Here is an 18,332-nt window from a genome sequence, read left to right as displayed (position 1 = left end):
ATATATTTTCTTTTTTACATTCCAGATTTTTCCTGAAGAGATTACATGACATAATTTATGATCAGGGGTAACCTTAACAAAAAAGTATTAGATAACTATGGTTCGTCAACGTTTTCACTACATTAATGAATTTCAGATAGATATTCTATAGTTTTAAATAAAAATTCTTAGAAGTGATTTTCTAATACCAAAAGGAACTATTTCAGTTGAATCGATACACAAGAGCATGCTTTATGTATGTACAATTTCTGATGTAATTTTATGGTTTCATGATGTGACTAATCGAGTGCCTTGCGTGATAATTTGCATAAACGCCGAAGGTATGCTATCTAGTCATCAATATAATTTTTACAAACAAAATATTACACAAAAATTGTTAAAGTTGTTTTAATTAGTTTAAAACGACTAGTATTTAAATTCACTGCTTAAATAAAATATTAGTAACTAAATCCCAACAAAAACATTGAAATAGTCAAATACGTAGGAAAAAGAAGAAATACCTTCCAGTACCTGTAAATGTTTATTTCTATATAGGAAAAGTGAAAAAAGAATTAATAAAATCACATTTTTAATATACATGTATAATTGCATTCACTCATTTAACAGAGTAAGAAACGAGTGTTTATTATGTCATTAACAGCTAAACACATGAAATGAAATTCGAGTTATGATATGGAACAAACAATATTTTTCTCAAAAATCCCTTTCTAGACTTTTAGAATGCAGTTCCGTATTCTCAATTTCAGAATGGAGTTCTGTTTTCAGTCGTGGTATACGTGGGTGATGCTGGTCTTATTCCCTGTGAGAAAAATTTTACATAAAATATATTTTTTAAATAATAAAATATTTATGAATTATATAAAAAAAAATTATTTCATTTCTTGGACAACAATTTATGTTTTCTCACCGTCTGTGATTTGTAGAGATACGACTCCCTGCTGACATAAGGACTTTCAAAATTCTCCATCGGTTCACTGTAAATATGTGGCCTTTTGATGGAAAACTAAAATGAATATTGGTAAAAGTAAAAATGCTGTTTTCAGTCCTATATCTAAATTAAAGCTTATATGCTTCAGGAATACGAGAATTTTTGTTTTTAGAGAATTTCTCTTCAGACAGAAACAGTACCAAAAAGTGTTATTAAGAAATTTTTTATATGAATTATGAAGATATTGAAAGGAGATTTTTTCTGAAAGGACCATTTAAACGATACAAATTATGAGCAGCGTCTATATGGACCTTTTAAAACAAATGTGGAATCAGGTACCATAGAGAAGTAAGTATCCCTTAGTCACATCTATGGCACGTCAAATTCACAAAAATGAGCTAAACATAGTTTCACAGTCGATAAACTAGGTTTATCGGTTGTAAACTATAGTTTACGGACTGTAAACTATAGTTAACAACGTTAATCTATATTTTACATCTGTAAACCATAGTTAACGCGAAAATCTATGTTTCACAACCGTAAACTATACTTAACACCAAAAACAATCATTTGCGATTGCAAAACATAGATTATCTGATAAATACAGTTTCACGATTTGTAAACTATAGTTTACAAACCGTTAACTATAGTTATCGATCTGATAAATATAGTTTCACGATTTGTGAAACTATGATTAACAACTCTTTACTATAGTTTACGATTGTAAACTATAGTTTACAAACGTGAATCTATGTTTATCAACAAAATCTATTGTTAACGCTTTATTCAGACAGATAAACTTAGATTAGCATTCATAAACTATAGTTAACGACCGTTAAATATAGTTTTACAGATGAAAACTATAGTTAACGAATTGTTAACTATAGTTAACGGTCTGTAATCTATAGTTTACAATCGATAAACTTAGTTTATTAACTGTGAAATTATGTTTAGCTCATTTTTGTGAATTTGGCGTGCCACACACATCTGCTTTTTGTTTTGTCATGGCAGGCCAATAGAAACCTTAAAAATTATCTGTAGACCATTTAGTGAGAAAATAATGACCTAACAATTTGTAAAAGAAAGTACATATCGATACGATATATTGTATATGCTAACAAGGTCATTTATATATAGACCAAAGAATTCGCGAAAGTTGAGTGTAAAAAAGATTGTTGATAGTTCTATATCATCAAAATGTTTGTCAATAGCCTGCTTTGTTTTAGAAATTGTTTTATGTAGAACATGTCCTTGCCTATCAAATTAACTTGGAAAACAATATCACAAATGTGGCTCTTAATGATTTTTGCCATATAAATAAGGGTTAACGATAGAAAAGTTGAAATACCTCGGAATAGTTGTGTGTAGCATTAGAATGATTTTAATACAGTAATTTTGTATATGACAAATGACATCAGTTTTTTTTTCGATCAAAATAATACAGAGTAATTATAACATCAACACAACATTAGGTCCACAGAAGTTTCAATAGTACATGTATAAAGATGTTTCTGACTCTAATGTTCCGTCACAAAAGTTTGAAAGCGGGAAAGCACAAAATAAAGTTTTAAGTACAATTAAATCTTTTAAACTAAAACGTGCATTTCTTCAGAATTTTGTTGTTTTTCGACATGCAGGTGGACATATTTAAACACAACTTCCTTATGCATATTGACTTCTGTTGCAACTTGCAAGTTACAATTGGCACTTGGGTCCGTGTTTGCTCTGCTCCTATTTTGTATTGTTTAATGGACTTTTGAGCTTGAATACTGTTCGTTATTTCCACATGCTGAGTATTTCATGCATTTACCGGTACCTTAATCCTCCTGTAAAAAAGCGCATTGCATATAGGAGGCCAAAATAAAGCTCAATGATAAAGTACTCACGTTTCTAGTTGAATCAATGCTAGTCATTGATACTCGTTCTTCACCGTACAGTCTGTGGGAGTGTTGTGATTTATACAGCGGTGGGTACATCTCTAACTCTGGAACCCTAGGACTTTGATTCCAGAGAAGTTCATAGGCCTGAAATTATTACTTTCATTTTTATCAATATAAGTTTCCTTTGTCCATTCGTCGAAGAAAGCAAATATAACGTTTGAAATGTGTTTGAAGAAATAAAATGCAAAGAGCTTTGCTTGCATGCTTGTATTTAGAATTATTTTTACCAAACTTATGCTATTCTTAAGAATAGTTCCTTTTACCTGGTATGATCAAATTACACAAATGAAAAATGACTCATGTTGAATTAACAAATTTTAAGCTGTACATGTAGTACTGTATATGTTTTGTATTTAAAGATTTAAAATCAAGGTTACGGGCAATCGTATATCTCAACCCATCTTATACTATTTCTCACTACAGCAGTGAAAATCCTTTTGAACTTGACGTGCTTTAATTATTTCGTCGCAAATCATTTTGGTATACAGGTTCATCTTTTTTCTAAAATTATGTTAAAAATTGTTATAGTTCTAAGTGGTGACAGACCAAAAAAATATTCTTTAGTGACCATTTGACTCAAAGTTAATATTATAAAGCAACACAAATTATTGTGAAGCACAGTATAGAGTTATTATAATGCAGTATTTCACATTGCTGTTCTTAAATTTTAAAATTCCTGAATGATTAGACATTGTAAATATGATACAGATCCGTATATAGTACGTCGAAATTCTTCGTATTTACCCTATTAGCTGCTCCTGGAGTATTGTCGTATCGATACAATCTCTTTGAATCTTCTTTTAACTGTAGACCAGAGGTAAAGTCTCTCATATCTAGCTTTCTTGTAGAGAATTCTTCCTCTTTGCTAGTGACTCCAAGTCTGTAACGATATATTCATTTTTTTTTAATGACAATAAATAAGTGATATTGGAAACATACTAGTACTTAAATGGTTATCGATTACATTGTTCTTTGATATACATTACTTTTTGTCTCGTTCATTGTTAGAGGATCGCCTACAACAGATGATAAGTATGATGACAAGCAAAAGGAATCCTCCACCACCAACAGACAGACCAACCACGAACTCCATCGTCCCTGTTCTCTCCTCACACTGTGGTCCGTAGTACATCGTCAACAGACTCTTCTCACACCTACGTCGACAATATATGCCTTCTCTATAGTTTTTACTGCTTAATCCATTGTATTCTTCAAAATGTTAAGATGACTTTAAATGCGAGTATGTAGCATTGGATACTAGATACAAAGAACATTTTACTTTTAACGGTAAAATTCAACATGAATTTGAAATGATTGTAACAAAGTTACTTTTGGGATACATATTATTTTCTATAGTGATATCATGATAAAACATTCTCTTGGTTTCTAATATAATTGTTAAGTTATGACACAACCTACCTACAAGCTGTTTGGTTGAGAACGATGTCAAAAAAGCAATACCCCTTGTCGTTACAGGGTTTACTTTCAAGGTCACATTGATGCACACACTCCCCAGTGTAGTTGTCCTTAGGGGACACTGCACAACTGTATCCCAAAGTACAAAGCTTTCCCGTGGCTTTACACTCTGTCAAACCTTTAAGTTTTAATTTTTATATTTAATCAGATACTTGGATTCGTTCGGATATATAAGATTTGTTTCTTTCTTTCTTCTTAATTTGACTGTGAACTTCTGAAAAATAAGATACCTTTTGTTTGTTTTTCCAGACTTTCTTTAATGACCTGTGATGTATCATACACCTCATAGGAACCATTGCTTATTTGTTGTCTGTTTTTCTTTAAACAATTTGACGTTTCATTCGGAAATGCCCTAAGGCTTATTGATCCATTTTTCTCTCGCAATCTGCCTACTAGGATGGTTACATTGATATCAACTGTATGGTTCCCTCTAAGAAATACAAAAAAAATAAAATTAGAATTAAAAGTAAGTGTATAGTCATCATTATCCAGTATCACCAAAACGCACATAAATTAGTGAAAACTTTGAAAAAAGTGACATTATTTTTTTTAGTTCATAATTACATGAATTTGTATGCTTTTTCGTTTGAGCCAAAATTCAATAACTCAATATCTAAATTGAGAAAAGATGGTATTAGTTTTTATTTGACTAAAAAATGTCTGGCAGGAGTGTTTTAATGTATATTTACGAATTTTTAAATCTTACTTACAAATCCGGTGTCGCCCCTTTTCTTAAAAAGACATAATTTCCTTCTCTCCGATGCCTCTTATTCTCAATCTTAGGCTGGCGGCTACAATGAGTTGATACTATATGTAATTCAATAAATATAATAATTGTGTGACATTTATAGAAATAATGTAAATTTTATATTACTGTTGAAAATTAGATAAGTAAATTTTGAACTTGCATGTACAAATGTCGTTTTATATGTCATATGAAGTTAATTAATTTTAATTATAGAATTAAAGGAATAAATAAGAGATCTAAAAGCAGAATGATATGCATATTTTCTTTCCGGCATGGTTGCTATGTTTGTGTTCATGTCATGTACGAGTACATTGCAATATCATGTAAAATATGTGGAAACTCAACCTTAATCCAATACCTGACATGAAGCGTAAGAGTCCCATTATATCTGATGAAGACGTATTGAAGCAGCTGAAATTGAAAAAAAAAGTTAAATGAAACGCCTCCATCTCATTTACTTTATCTCAAACTATTATCAAAATATCAAAATTGCAGAAATTATTCTTTTTTTCTGGATGATTGTCCATTAAACATTTTGACAACAAAAATAAAATAATTATACCCTGTTGGATAGGGATTCATTACAAAAGTTTTCGACACCAGTTTTGTTCATCCCCAGTAGCAATTCAAAATGTAGATTAAAAATGTTTTGGGTTCCTGGAAAAATATAATTTTTATATACTAATACTTATAGAAAAAAATTAATTGAAAGAATTCAAGGTTCAACTAGACATATTAATGTTCCTTGAAAACACTGCATAAGTAGTTTCATTAGCCCATTCCTCCCTTTTCCTCTCAAAAAAGCTTTTAAATGATAACATGGATCATTTATTTCTAAATAGAATGAACGACAATCATACCAAATACAGGCGGTTCTGTTGAAACATGTGTTATTTTTGGAACGAAGAATGATGGAATCTCTCCAGATAAAGAGGTAGGTTTAGTGGGTGAGGTTTTTGACACAGTAATTTGACTTGTCTCTAATGAAGACGTTGTCTTTGTAGTCACAGTGGTAGACACAGTCGTATTGGGTGTAGGACTTGGTTTGGTAGTCACAGTGGTAGACACAGTGGGGTGTAGGACTTGGTTTTGTAGTCACAGTGGTAGACACAGTTGTATTGGGTGTAGGACTTGGTTTTGTAGTAACAATGGTAGACACAGTTGTATTGGGTGTAGGACTTGGTTTTGTAGTCACAGTGGTAGACACAGTTGTATTGGGTGTAGGACTTGGTTTTGTAGTCACAGTGGTAGACACAGTCGTATTGGGTGTAGGACTTGGTTTTGTAGTCACAGTGGTAGACACAGTTGTATTGGGTGTAGGACTTGGTTTTGTAGTAACAATGGTAGACACAGTTGTATTGGGTGTAGGACTTGGTTTTGTAGTAACAGTGGTAGACACAGTTGTATTGGGTGTAGGACTTGGTTTTGTAGTCACAGTGGTAGACACAGTTGTATTGGGTGTAGGACTTGGTTTTGTAGTAACAATGGTAGACACAGTTGTATAGGGTGTAGGACTTGGTTTTGTAGTCACAGTGGTAGACACAGTTGTATTGGGTGTAGGACTTGGTTTTGTAGTCACAGTGGTAGACACAGTTGTATTGGGTGTAGGACTTGGTTTTGTAGTAACAATGGTAGACACAGTTGTATTGGGTGTAGGACTTGGTTTTGTAGTAACAATGGTAGACACAGTTGTATTGGGTGTAGGACTTGGTTTTGTAGTAACAATGGTAGACACAGTTGTATTGGGTGTAGGACTTGGTTTTGTAGTCACAGTGGTAGACACAGTTGTATTGGGTGTAGGACTTGGTTTTGTAGTCACAGTGGTAGACACAGTTGTATTGGGTGTAGGACTTGGTTTTGTAGTAACAATGGTAGACACAGTTTTATTGGGTGTAGGACTTGGTTTTGTAGGCATAGTGGTAGACACAGTTGTATTGGGTGTAGGACTTGGTTTTGTAGGCACAGTGGTAGACACAGTTGTATTGGGTGTAGGACTTGGTTTTGTAGTAACAATGGTAGACACAGTTTTATTGGTTGTAGGACTTGGTTTTGTAGTCACAGTGGTAGACACAGTCGTATTGGGTGTAGGACTTGGTTTTGTAGTAACAATGGTAGACACAGTTGTATTGGGTGTAGGACTTGGTTTTGTAGTAACAATGGTAGACACAGTTGTATTGGGTGTAGGACTTGGTTTTGTAGTCACAGTGGTAGACACAGTTGTATTGGGTGTAGGACTTGGTTTTGTAGTAACAATGGTAGACACAGTTGTATTGGGTGTTGGACTTGGTTTTGTAGTAACAATGGTAGACACAGTTTTATTGGGTGTAGGACTTGGTTTTGTAGTAACAGTGGTAGACTCAGTTGCATTGGGTGTAGGACTTGGTAGTCCATTGATAGCAATAACCAGCAATGTTGATAAAATAATATCTGGAAAGAAGAATAAAAGTTAAATCGGTGCACAATGGTATGTGTTATATATTATTTTTTGTTGATATTTGGATTTCTTTTCGTTGAAATCTATTTACAGTCTAAAGCAATCCATTCCTAAATCTTAAAAATGCAAGAATGTTCAACAGGTACTCAACATACGAGTACTTTCAGATTAATGTAGAACATCATAAGGGTTATACTTTTTACTAAATTTTATTATAAACTAGAGGTACTGTGAGCATTGAGCTCACTAAATGATAGCCCCGCCTCCCGTATAAGTATAATGGCAGTGTCCATTTTTTTTTGCTGTGGGGTGGGAAACCCAAAATATGTGTAAAATTAAAAAGAAAAATAGGAGGTGAATAATGGCAATATGTAATAAAGATTCTGTGAAAGTTTCATCTTTCTTTCAGTGGTATGAGAGGAGTTGCAGATAAGAGATCGGTACTAGTACCCCAAAGCGTAACTGACAGACGGGCGGACGTACAGCTGGACGGACGGACGGACATACCGATTACTATATACCCTCCCGCTTTTGAAGCGGGGGTATAATAATTGTAGAAAAAATACTTTGTACTTTGCAAAATAAATTATTAGTTTCATTTTTTTTCTCTTGAATTTTTTTTGCTTTAGTTTTCATCAAAATGGCTCTGATAACTACTACCTACAACATTTTTGAGTGACATTTAATTTATACTAAAAAAGACAACTGTAAATTAAATCGTGTTAGTCATTGTTTAAAATCATATATCAAATGCAAGAGTTCATTTCATTTTTTAAGATATGCAAATATGTTTCGAGAAACACATTCTCATGTAATCAACTACAAACTTTGACATTCAAACCATAATCTAAGAACAACAACTAGATTGACTGATTGTATATTGTTTAACGTCCCTCTCGAGAATTTTTCACTCATATGGAGACGTCACCGTATGCCGGTGAAGGGCTTCAAATTTTGACCTTTACTCGGCACTCAGGGCCATTGAGCAGTGAGGGATCTTTATCGTGCCAACGCCTGCCGCTGACACGGGGCCTCGGTTTTTAAGGTCTCATCCGAAGGACCCGCAACTTTCACTTCAAAGTGCCGAGCGCATGGCGAAGGAACAGTTGCTACTCACTTTAACGACTAGGTCAGTCGCGGCCGAGATACGAACTCCCGACCTCCCGATCACGGAGCGAGCGCTCTGCCGACTGAGCTACCGTGAACGGTAACAACAACTAGAGGTACTGTGAGCAATGCGCTCACTAAATGATACCCCCGCCTACCATTTACTTTTTGATCCAACACAAAGTTTGGATTTCCCACAGCAAGACATGCTCATGGCCATATTGGAGGCAAGGGTATCATAGTGAGCTCTGTTTACAGTACCGCTAGTTTCTTATAATTTAAGAGCTATTGTCACAGTGACTGTTCCTCTGTCACTCGCAACATTTTAATTTTTTTTTTCATCTGTTCATTACATGGAATCTATATCAGAATTTTTAATTTTTTTATTAATTAATAACAAATTATAAATTTATGGTAAAAACGAAGATAATTTTTTTTTTAATTTAGCTGCACAAGTTGCTCTTTATCTGTGTTTTTGTCTCCATTGTAGAATAGTAAATTAAGAAAATAATCTATACTTACAGATTTTCATTTTCGCTGCTTTATATTTCATTTGAAAGCAAATTGAAAGATGTGGGGGTTTCTCAACAGCTCTAACATTTTTATCGATTGTTCTCTAATTCTGAATAACTGGATGTTGAAGCGTCCCTGATTGGTCAAGAATTTTCTTATCAGTCAGGGTGTGACGCCTAGTGCTACTCATGAGGCCCTGTATTTAATATCGGTTCTGCAGTTTTCTTTATTTTCAGAGGTTAGATATGACACACGTCTAATTATTACATTTTTAAATTTCTTATTAAGCTTTTGTTCCACTCTTGCAATACCGTATTTAGACGAGCGTAAAAGGACCAAATCTTAAAATGTTCGTAAGCTCTTAGGACTCGCATGGTCAATTTGAGAATTTTTTTCAGCGATATTCTTTTTTTTTATATCTCAAAGCCTAGAAATATAGTCTCCTTTTATGTGTATAGGAATCAGAAAATGATATCATTTTTTATGCTTTGAAAACGGAAAATACTTTTTTGTTAAAACATGTATTTTTTCATATGCCAAAGTGTACTTCGACGACGTGTGATTCACAGAAACAAATACAATTTATTAGGAGTGGGGTGGAAGCTGGGGGATTCAATGTGAGCCCTCACCCCTTCTAATGGTCATGAGCAAATGAGAAAGCCTAAGAAATTACAGATATATTTAAATCAATTTCTCAATGTTCACACGTGTATAACTAACATTTTAAAAAGTGTTTCGATTTTTCAATATGGGAATATATAATTTTTTAAAAAGAGTTTATAAAGTTTCCTTATACATGTACGTGAATTTGCCCGTCGTTTCAATACATTCATTGCTTTATTTAAAAAAAATCTCTGCGGTACATAAACCGTGTACAGTGTTATATATGTACAATGTATTCAAAAAAAGAGAGGAAAACTTATCCAGACAACACAAGAATAACATGGACATAATTCACTAGAATTCGTGTGACCTTTACATAAAGTTTATCGAAGAATTTCAATTTTAAAATCATGCAATCGAAATATTACGGAAGCCCTTTAAGGTCAGTCTAAAATAGAAATACTTTATAGCATATAAAAGCAATATATATTGCGTTTAAACGCAAAACACTAACAATGGCATCCTACCAATCAAACTGTCTTAAACGTATTGGAACTATACACTCTTAATAAAGTAGTATAAATAGCACTTTTCAAATTAGGCTGTACTCTTTGATTAAAGCATTTGTTTTCGAACCCATATGATTCCATGCCTATCTTCTTGTGTTTACTGTTTGCAACCATGGGAAGGGTTGTGAATACATATAGACATTCAAGTCTAAATACTTCATCATGTTGTTCGTAATTTCATAATGCATCATTCGTTTCCTGAATCCATTTACGCATGTACGTATGGCATGAACTTTGTGAATTTCAAGATATTTAGGAATATCTTCATAAGTTCAAATCATATCAATTTTAAAGCATTTCCATGTTGTGGATTAATATATCCCCTAGTGTTAAGATATTACCGTATTAATTTATGTGGACACACTTTTCATTGAAATATTAAGGGGGAAATCATTTAAAATAACTAAGAACATCAGAGTTAAAGTTACTCCAGTGAGCATTGTGGCCCATGGGCCTCGTTATTCAAATGCTTGTGAAATTATTTCTGATGTTTGGGACTGAATCTTCAACATTGATTTATATCCAAAAGCATGATAGACCTTGTAGCACTATATTCAAATCCCTTGAGTACTTTGATTGTGTCACATACATGTACATCCTGCGAAGTCGGTTTATAATATTACAGAAGGAAAAGAAGTGCTTTGAAATAAATGAGAAGTATATTGTCAAATTCTACATTAGGAATGAGCAAAATTAACCATTCTTACTAACAAGACATCAAACTGATCATGTGAAAAATATTTTTCTCTCGTTCTTTCATTGCATTCCACATTTAAGACTTGTAACTGAGGTCCCTTTTTCCTCTTGATATTTGGAAACCTTCCATTTCATTTGCACTGCAGGATCTGGAACCCCTTGCAGGTGTTCTTGCAAAAAAATGTCTTTGGTCTTTCATGGCTCCTATCATAAGCACTTAATTATCTAAATACAAACATATGGATATAAATTTTGAGACCTGAGTAAAATACAATTTAACTTTAAGGTTATCTGGTTGTTTTTACCTACCTTGATCATTAAAGTGATATGTGGCAAATTTTGATAAGTTCAGACTAATTAAAATTAAACAGATCTCTCTATTTGTTTTGTTTCTCAATATAAAGATAGAACTTTCCTGTAATTTACACAATGCATTTCATTGATATCTGAGATTTAAAACAACTAGAGGTACTGTGAGCGATGAGCTCACTAAATGATACCCCCCGCCTCCATATAGTTATAATGGCAAAGTCCATGTTTTGCTGTGGCCAGAAAACCCAAAATATGTGTCGGATCAAAAAGTAAAATAGGAAGTGCACAATGGCAATATGTAATAAAGATTCTGTGAAAGTTTCATCAAATTTCATTCAGTGGTATGAGAGGAGTTGCGGATAAGAGATGGGTACCCCAAAGCGTAACAGACGGACGGACGGAATTAACGATTACTATATACCCTCCCGCTTTTCAAATGGGGGGTATAATAACCAATTTATTTCTGACTCATATTAAAAAATCAGACAGGGTTTAAAGTTCTCTTAATCTATAAAAATGTGCAGATATTTAAGTTCAAAATCGATGAAAATTTAACTTGAACGTAGATAGCAAATATCAACTTAATGTACACTTAATCTCATTTTTTTAGCTTAGAGACGCCATGTATAGCTTTCAATATTTTTGGGAAAATTGATAAATGTCAGGAAAAATTAAACTCTCACACAAGAGCTAAAGAACCAAAGTTTATTGCACATTCTAATATTCTACAAAAAGAATGAAATAAATAAAAATATTGCACTTGAAGTTTGGCCTCCTAAAATTTCACTCCCACTGTAAGTAATTATGCAATGTATAAACCCAAAACAGTGTTTGCAGTTACTTATTTATGACAGAAAAATATTATCATACATACAGTGATGAAAAATAGCAGCATAACAAAGGATCTAAGAATAAATAAAAACAGCAAGTAACATCAACTTCAGTGGAGAAACTGTACATGTTTATATATTTTTTAAAAAAGCAAAAAAAAAAAAAATGTTATCAACATGAAAATGCATTCAATAAAAATAATTAAACTAATACAGTTTAATTAAAAATCTAAAGGCATATATCACAAAACTGCAACAAACAAGTCTCAAACAAATTCTAATAAATTAATATCAATACATATTCATGTATATTAAAAAGCAATATATCTATCAAACTTTTTACAAAACAAAATCTTAATCACAATATTGCTTTAGCATGATGTAATTTTCTTCATTTTTAGGTGTTTTTTGGTGAACGTCTTCCTTGTCAAGTCCTTTCTGGTTTAATTAATATCACTTCAGGATAATGTCTCAGACTTTAGAGCCTCATCCATGGCACCATTAACAAGCTCATCTGCAATGTCCTCCACACTGGAGCTCTTCTTGACCTCTGACCTTTTGACCTCTGACTCCATTTCTGAGTCCTTGACCTCCTTCTTCATTGTTTGTTTAACTTCACTGTTAGTATATTGATCTGTATTCTTTGAATCCTCCTAAAATAGCACATTATCTTTAGAAACACCATTGTACATATGTAGTTTGTTTCACTACAAATCATAGTCATGACCTTTGATGATCATAATAAGGCTTTTCAATAATATGCTGATTTTTTTTTCATTTGGGTAATTATATAGACAACATAAGATTCAAACAAAATTCTGATAACACTTAAATGTAAAGTAATTAACTTAATTTCATGTTTAGTAGTTTTTATATTGACCTTTATAGCTGTCTTTGTGACCTTGACCTCTTGTCTGATGAGGAACTTCTCTCTAAGCCTCATCAGTTCTGCCTCACTAGCTTTGATGGATTCCAGGAAGGATTCAGTGACATAGTTACGGAGCTTGACGGATGAGAACACAGCTTCTGTTCTGAATTTAAGCATTGTTTCTGATGTCTGCAGCCACTTGTCCTCCAAACATTCACTGGCAGTCATTCTATTTCTACAAACAAAAATAACTAAATCAAAACAGTCCCAATACTAAGGGTTTTACATTTTTTGTAATGTAAAGACATTTCTAATCTTGTAGGTTAAGAGCAAGTAAATCTTCTGGTGACCCACTTTAGTTAGCAAGGGATAGAATCTGACATCAAATTCTATTGCTGAATTGGTTTTTTGTCTTCTAAAATAAACATGTCAATAAGGTATGCTTATCTCAATAACCTGGTTGATGTTCACCATAAGAGAAACAAGAGGCCCATGGGCCTTATAGGTCACCTGAGCATTATTCAACAACTTTCCAGTGATTGAATTTGATCCATGTTTTAAGCCAGATGCTATAGCATTTACAATTTGGTAATCATAACTATACACTTAGCAGTTCCTTAGTTTGGTTACTTAATACCCATAGGCAGGGTAGGGGAACAAAAAATGCATTTCAACAAATCAGTAATATTCAGCAATAATCAGTAGTGCCGCTACCACACATGAATCCTTGACTCTTAGGCTTTGATCCACACATTGCACAATTTTTGGAAAGGCATCCTTGCTTTTCAAACAAATCTGATTAATACCAAGGAGCACATTTCAAACAATTCATTCATTTTCAGTATATAAGTACAGCCCCCCCCCCCCTCTATGGTACAACTGACCCTGGGGATTTGAAATTTACAATTCTTGAAGATTAGGTCCCTTGCTCATAACTATATAGGTAGTTCATCTGCTTAAAACCTAGGAACAAAGAACAAAATATTCAAAGATTTAATGTTTGTTCACTATACATGTGTAATCAATACAGCCCCCCCCCCCCCAACACCAAAATCCCTGACCCTGGGGCCATAAAATTCACAATTTTGGTAGAGGCACTCTTGCTTATCATAACTATGTACTTAGTTAGTTTATTTAATACCCAGAAGCAGAGAAATGGATTTTCAAAGAAATAATGTATTTTCACTATATAATCAATAGAGCCCCGCCCTAACACCAGAACCCCTGACCCTGGGGCCATAAAATTCACAATTTTGGCAGAGGCACTCTTGCTCATCATAACTATGTACTTAGTTAGTTTATTTAATACCCAGGAGCAGAGAAGAAGATTTTTAAAGAAATAATGCATTTTCACTATATACTTATTTAGCCCCGCCCTAGCACAAGTACCCCTGACCCCAGGGCCATGAATTTCACAATTTTGGTAAAGGACTCAATGCTGATCACAATCATGTATACAGTTTGACTGCTTGATGTCCAGGTGTAAAGAAGAAGATTTTTAAAGATTGCATTAATTTTAGTGGTTTTGGCCCCACCCCCCAGGCCCCAGGGGGGCAGGGATCATGAAATTCACAATTTTTGTTCCCCTTCACCCATAGATGCTTTGTGCCAAATTTGGTTGAAATTGGTTCAGTGGTTGCAGAGAAGAAGCTGAAAATGTTCAAAAGTTTACGACCGATTGACGACGAACGACGTACGACGAACGACGTACGACGGACGACGACGGACGAAAACAGATAGCAATAGGTCACCTGAGTGACTCAGGTGACCTAAAAATCCAAGAGCTGATCCCGTTCCCTATAAACATGTTATCATTCACAACTGTTCATTTATTTGAAATGAATCAAGGCAATGAAAGACGTGTCTGTGATTTAATATACTAGAGGAATGCCCATAACTTCTGACCACCAGTACAGTGTGCCATTACCTGGAGACCCGTTTGAGGACCCGGAAGATGAATTTGAGAGCTTCCTTTGTAATGTTCTCGTACAAACTCAGGGCATTGTATCTATTGTAGGCGACGTTTGTAAAGGTGGCCTCCTCATCTTGTCCCTTGTAGGGGGATTCCCCACTCAATCTGTGAAAGAAATGGCCGAGATTAATATCACCAGATAAAGCACAATCTCTCCACGCAATAACAGGCTCTTGATTAATTCTACTCAATCACTACTGCATACTTGGGAATTTAAACCTAGGTTATCATGGACAAGTTTAAGATTCTCTTTTGCTACTGACACATTGTCATTGCCAAATAAATTATCAAAATATAAATCCTTGGTTAATGTTGGGATATAAAAATAGATAAACTATTTTTTAGAACTTTATATGAAATTAACTTGAAAATAAAAAGTTGGTCATCAAGATCTTTATTCATTTGACTTACCTCAAAATATGTATTTTTTTTTTCTCAAAATATGTATTTTTTTCTAATTGCATGACTTGACATACAACTTGAGATACAAATGTTGCTGTCAAGTTTTTTCAAGCATTTTTAAAGAACAGGGAGGATTTCATGGTCTGCAAGAACCTTTTAGAAACATACCGCAGCATATGTTATGCAATTATTTTCAATATGTACAAGTAATTTAAAGTGGAGTGTTTTGAGATTACACAAAATACCACATTGTTCACATGCATGAATCTGAGTAGTGCTTTATGAAAATAAACATCTTGCAGAGTCAATACTTACAATAAGAAAGTTAAAACTCCAACAGACCAAATATCTGCAGGGTATGAGGTCGTCTCCTTGACAACCACCTCAGGGGCCATAAACTCAGGATTGCCCTCCCTGGGAACCACTTGACCTTCCTTGGTGACCTTCTGAACCAAGCTAAAATCCATGATTCTGACGTCCAGTCGGCGGCGATTGACCATCATCACACTACTGGGCTGGATGTTCAGGTGGGCATAACCATGGTAATGCAGGAACTGCAATCCATCCAATACCTGTCGGATCACTATGGCAACCATATCCTCCGTGTATTTAGATTTATAAGAGAAGTGTTCTACAACATTGACTCCAGATAGGTATTCCATTATCCAGTAATATCTGTCCATATATAAGTAAGCATCGTACAGGTGAACAAATCTCTCATGTTTCAGAGTACGCAGAATTTCTAGCTCTCTCGATAGTCTGTCTTTGTATAAATCAGAAACTGGTGTAATTTTTGTGATATTATGAAGTTTCTTTGTCTTGTCCGTGGAAAGCACATAGGATGAAGAGTAATTTCCTCTGAAAAATAAAGAAAAATTTAACATCCTGTCATTTTGCTCAAAAATGAATAAGTATTCAAAGAAAATTCTATAGCTCAATTTCATACACATTTCTATAATTTTTTCTCCTAAAAACTCCTAAACATCACATATGAAATAAACATTTAAATAAGTTACGCTTGTTATGTTTTGATCACCTCACCCTCAATATACTGTAATGAATAATTTACCTCCATAGAACATTAGATAAGCTGTACTGGTCCTCTATGTTTGAGGTCTGTAGAGTTATCTCCCTTGAGCTGATGTCCTCGGGTGACAGTCTGTTCTTTGGAGGCTGGTAAAATGACAGCCCTTCGTGTTGTTTTGACAGTTGGGAGATTGTGAATTGGTCCAAGCTGATGTCAGCAGAACCTAATAAAACAAGAGATGTTTGTGAAATTGGGAAAAGTGGCTAACACGATATTCATGTCATTATCTTTTTATTTGAAAATCATGTGAAAATTGTATAAATATTTTTTTCATGCAAATTTCCTGTGAAAAATTGTGTATGAATTTCATATAAAATTAATGATAATCTCTGAACATCTTATTGATTACATCTTGTAAACATGTAACTGCAAGTCAAATTGCACTGAATCCCTGACATTCCTGACTCTAGCTCCAATTTCAGCTTTGAACAATGTCTTTCCTCTTTCATCGTCGCAAACCACGGCCAAAATGTACGATCCTCTCTCATTCTGGCCGTGGATGAACTAGGAGAGAATTCTTCGTAGCTCATTAAACCAGAAGTCTCTGTCTAGACTGTAGCTCTACTGGTTTGTACTTATCAAAAACCATTGCACTATTTTATGTATCTTTGTGTAGTCTACTTGTGTGCCAACTTATTTTGAAATCAAACTAAAACTGTAGAAGGAGTAGCATTTTAAAGGAATTTCACAGAAAATTCTATTTTTAGTAACCATGGTAACACCGTTCATCGAAATCAAAAACCGATGCACAATTCTATGTATCTTAGTGTAGTCTATTTGTGTGCCAAGTTATATTGAAATCAGACCAAAACTGTAGAAGGAGTAGCGTTTTAAAGGAATTTCATAAAGAATACTATTTTTAGTAACCATGGCAACACCGTTCACCAAAATCAAAAACCGATGCACTACTCTATGTATCTTAGTGTAGTCTACTTGTGTGCCAAGTTATATTGAAATCAGACCAAAACTGTAGAAGAAGTAGCGTTTCAAAGAAGTTTCACAGAAAATTCTATTTTCAGTAACCATGGCAACACCGTTCATCGAAATCAAAAACCGATGCACTATTCTATGTATCTTAGTGTAGTCTACTTGTGTGCAAAGTTATATTGAAATCAGACCAAAACTGTAGAAGAAGTAGCGTTTTTAAGGAATTTCACAGAAAATTCTATTTTTAGTAACCATGGCAACATCGTTCATCAAAATTAAAAACCGATGCACTATTCTATGTATCTTAGTGTAGTCTACTTGTGTGCCAAGTAATATTGAAATCGGACTAAAATTGTAGGAGGAGTAGCGTTTTGAAAAACTGTTTACAGACAGACGGACGGACGCCGGACGCATTACTATCGCATAAGCTCTTCTGGTGTCTGACCAGTAGAGCTAAAAATTGACCAATGCGAGTAAAGAATAGTTGGATGATGAACTTTATCGCGACCTTTCAATGTCCAATCGCAGTGTAGGAAATATTTATTGTATTCTGTTGACGTCAGTTGTTGATTTCAATTGCGATGGAAACAAAACTTGTCACTGACTGAATATGACGTCACAATAGAGAGGCGTAAATATTCAAGATTACGACACTTTTAGTGTTCAAGCAGCCACGGGTAGGAGAGAGCTATATACTGCGGACTCCGGACCGTGGCTTGAGACGATGTTCCTCTTTATTCACTTTTGATTGTAAACACTGACCTTTTGGTTTGGTTGTGATGAGGACTGAAGACACACTGTATGGACTGTCTCCTATATTGTTGGTACAGCAGACTCTGAATCGGTAAGATGTACTGGGACTAAGTCCAGTCACAAAGGCACACTCATTAATGGAGTAAGTTCCTAAACACCATCTGTCT

At 34.2% G+C, this 18,332-nt stretch overlaps 3 protein-coding genes across 3 annotated transcripts; all 3 read right to left on the bottom strand.

Annotated features, from left to right (window-relative positions):
• Window positions 1–590: 590 nt before the first annotated feature.
• On the bottom strand, window positions 591–5,498 carry LOC134267722 (uncharacterized). The gene is made up of 9 exons (XM_062749936.1): window positions 5,451–5,498; window positions 5,055–5,135; window positions 4,575–4,774; window positions 4,288–4,462; window positions 3,855–4,022; window positions 3,613–3,748; window positions 2,815–2,952; window positions 908–1,003; window positions 591–799 (listed from the first exon to the last, which is right to left on the bottom strand). Exons 5-9 carry the CDS (start codon window positions 3,998–4,000, stop codon window positions 743–745), a joined length of 573 nt encoding a protein of 190 aa, XP_062605920.1. The 5' UTR covers window positions 4,001–4,022; window positions 4,288–4,462; window positions 4,575–4,774; window positions 5,055–5,135; window positions 5,451–5,498; the 3' UTR covers window positions 591–742.
• A 534-nt stretch (window positions 5,499–6,032) lies between these two features.
• LOC134267724 (mucin-2-like) lies at window positions 6,033–8,853 on the bottom strand. The gene is made up of 2 exons (XM_062749939.1): window positions 8,799–8,853; window positions 6,033–7,519 (listed from the first exon to the last, which is right to left on the bottom strand). The coding sequence occupies exons 1-2, from the start codon at window positions 8,851–8,853 to the stop codon at window positions 6,033–6,035; spliced, it is 1,542 nt and encodes a 513-aa protein (XP_062605923.1).
• Window positions 8,854–12,017: 3,164 nt separating this feature from the next.
• Window positions 12,018–18,319, bottom strand: LOC134267723 (death-associated protein kinase 3-like). The gene is made up of 6 exons (XM_062749938.1): window positions 18,175–18,319; window positions 16,468–16,648; window positions 15,714–16,256; window positions 14,952–15,101; window positions 13,037–13,259; window positions 12,018–12,809 (listed from the first exon to the last, which is right to left on the bottom strand). The coding sequence occupies exons 3-6, from the start codon at window positions 16,079–16,081 to the stop codon at window positions 12,615–12,617; spliced, it is 936 nt and encodes a 311-aa protein (XP_062605922.1). The 5' UTR covers window positions 16,082–16,256; window positions 16,468–16,648; window positions 18,175–18,319; the 3' UTR covers window positions 12,018–12,614.
• Between the last annotated feature and the right edge of the window lie 13 nt (window positions 18,320–18,332).

The sequence above is a fragment of the Saccostrea cucullata genome, unplaced genomic scaffold, assembly GCF_032062105.1.
Source record: "Saccostrea cucullata isolate Sc308-1 unplaced genomic scaffold, CSIRO_AGI_Scuc_v1 ctg9722, whole genome shotgun sequence".
Lineage (NCBI taxonomy): Eukaryota > Metazoa > Mollusca > Bivalvia > Ostreida > Ostreidae > Saccostrea > Saccostrea cuccullata.
Note: the sequence above shows the minus strand (reverse complement) of the source record. Positions and strands in the feature narration are given on the sequence as shown.

Bases quoted from the DNA above. Each gene is read 5' to 3' on its own strand.
- LOC134267722 (XM_062749936.1), bottom strand. From the start codon at position 4,000: ATGTACTACGGACCACAGTGTGAGGAGAGAACAGGGACGATGGAGTTC. The intron at 3,749-3,854 runs GTAATGTATATC...ATATCGTTACAG, and splicing joins AACAATGAACGAGACAAAAA to ACTTGGAGTCACTAGCAAAG. The intron at 1,004-2,814 runs GTGAGTACTTTA...TATTCATTTTAG, and splicing joins GCATTGATTCAACTAGAAAC to TTTTCCATCAAAAGGCCACA.
- LOC134267724 (XM_062749939.1), bottom strand. From the start codon at position 8,853: ATGGCCATGAGCATGTCTTGCTGTGGGAAATCCAAACTTTGTGTTGGA. The intron at 7,520-8,798 runs GTAAATGGTAGG...TCTTCTTTCCAG, and splicing joins ACTTTGTGTTGGATCAAAAA to ATATTATTTTATCAACATTG.
- LOC134267723 (XM_062749938.1), bottom strand. From the start codon at position 16,081: ATGGACAGATATTACTGGATAATGGAATACCTATCTGGAGTCAATGTT. The intron at 13,260-14,951 runs GTAATGGCACAC...TTTTGTTTGTAG, and splicing joins GTCCTCAAACGGGTCTCCAG to AAATAGAATGACTGCCAGTG. The intron at 12,810-13,036 runs GTCAATATAAAA...GTGCTATTTTAG, and splicing joins TCACAAAGACAGCTATAAAG to GAGGATTCAAAGAATACAGA.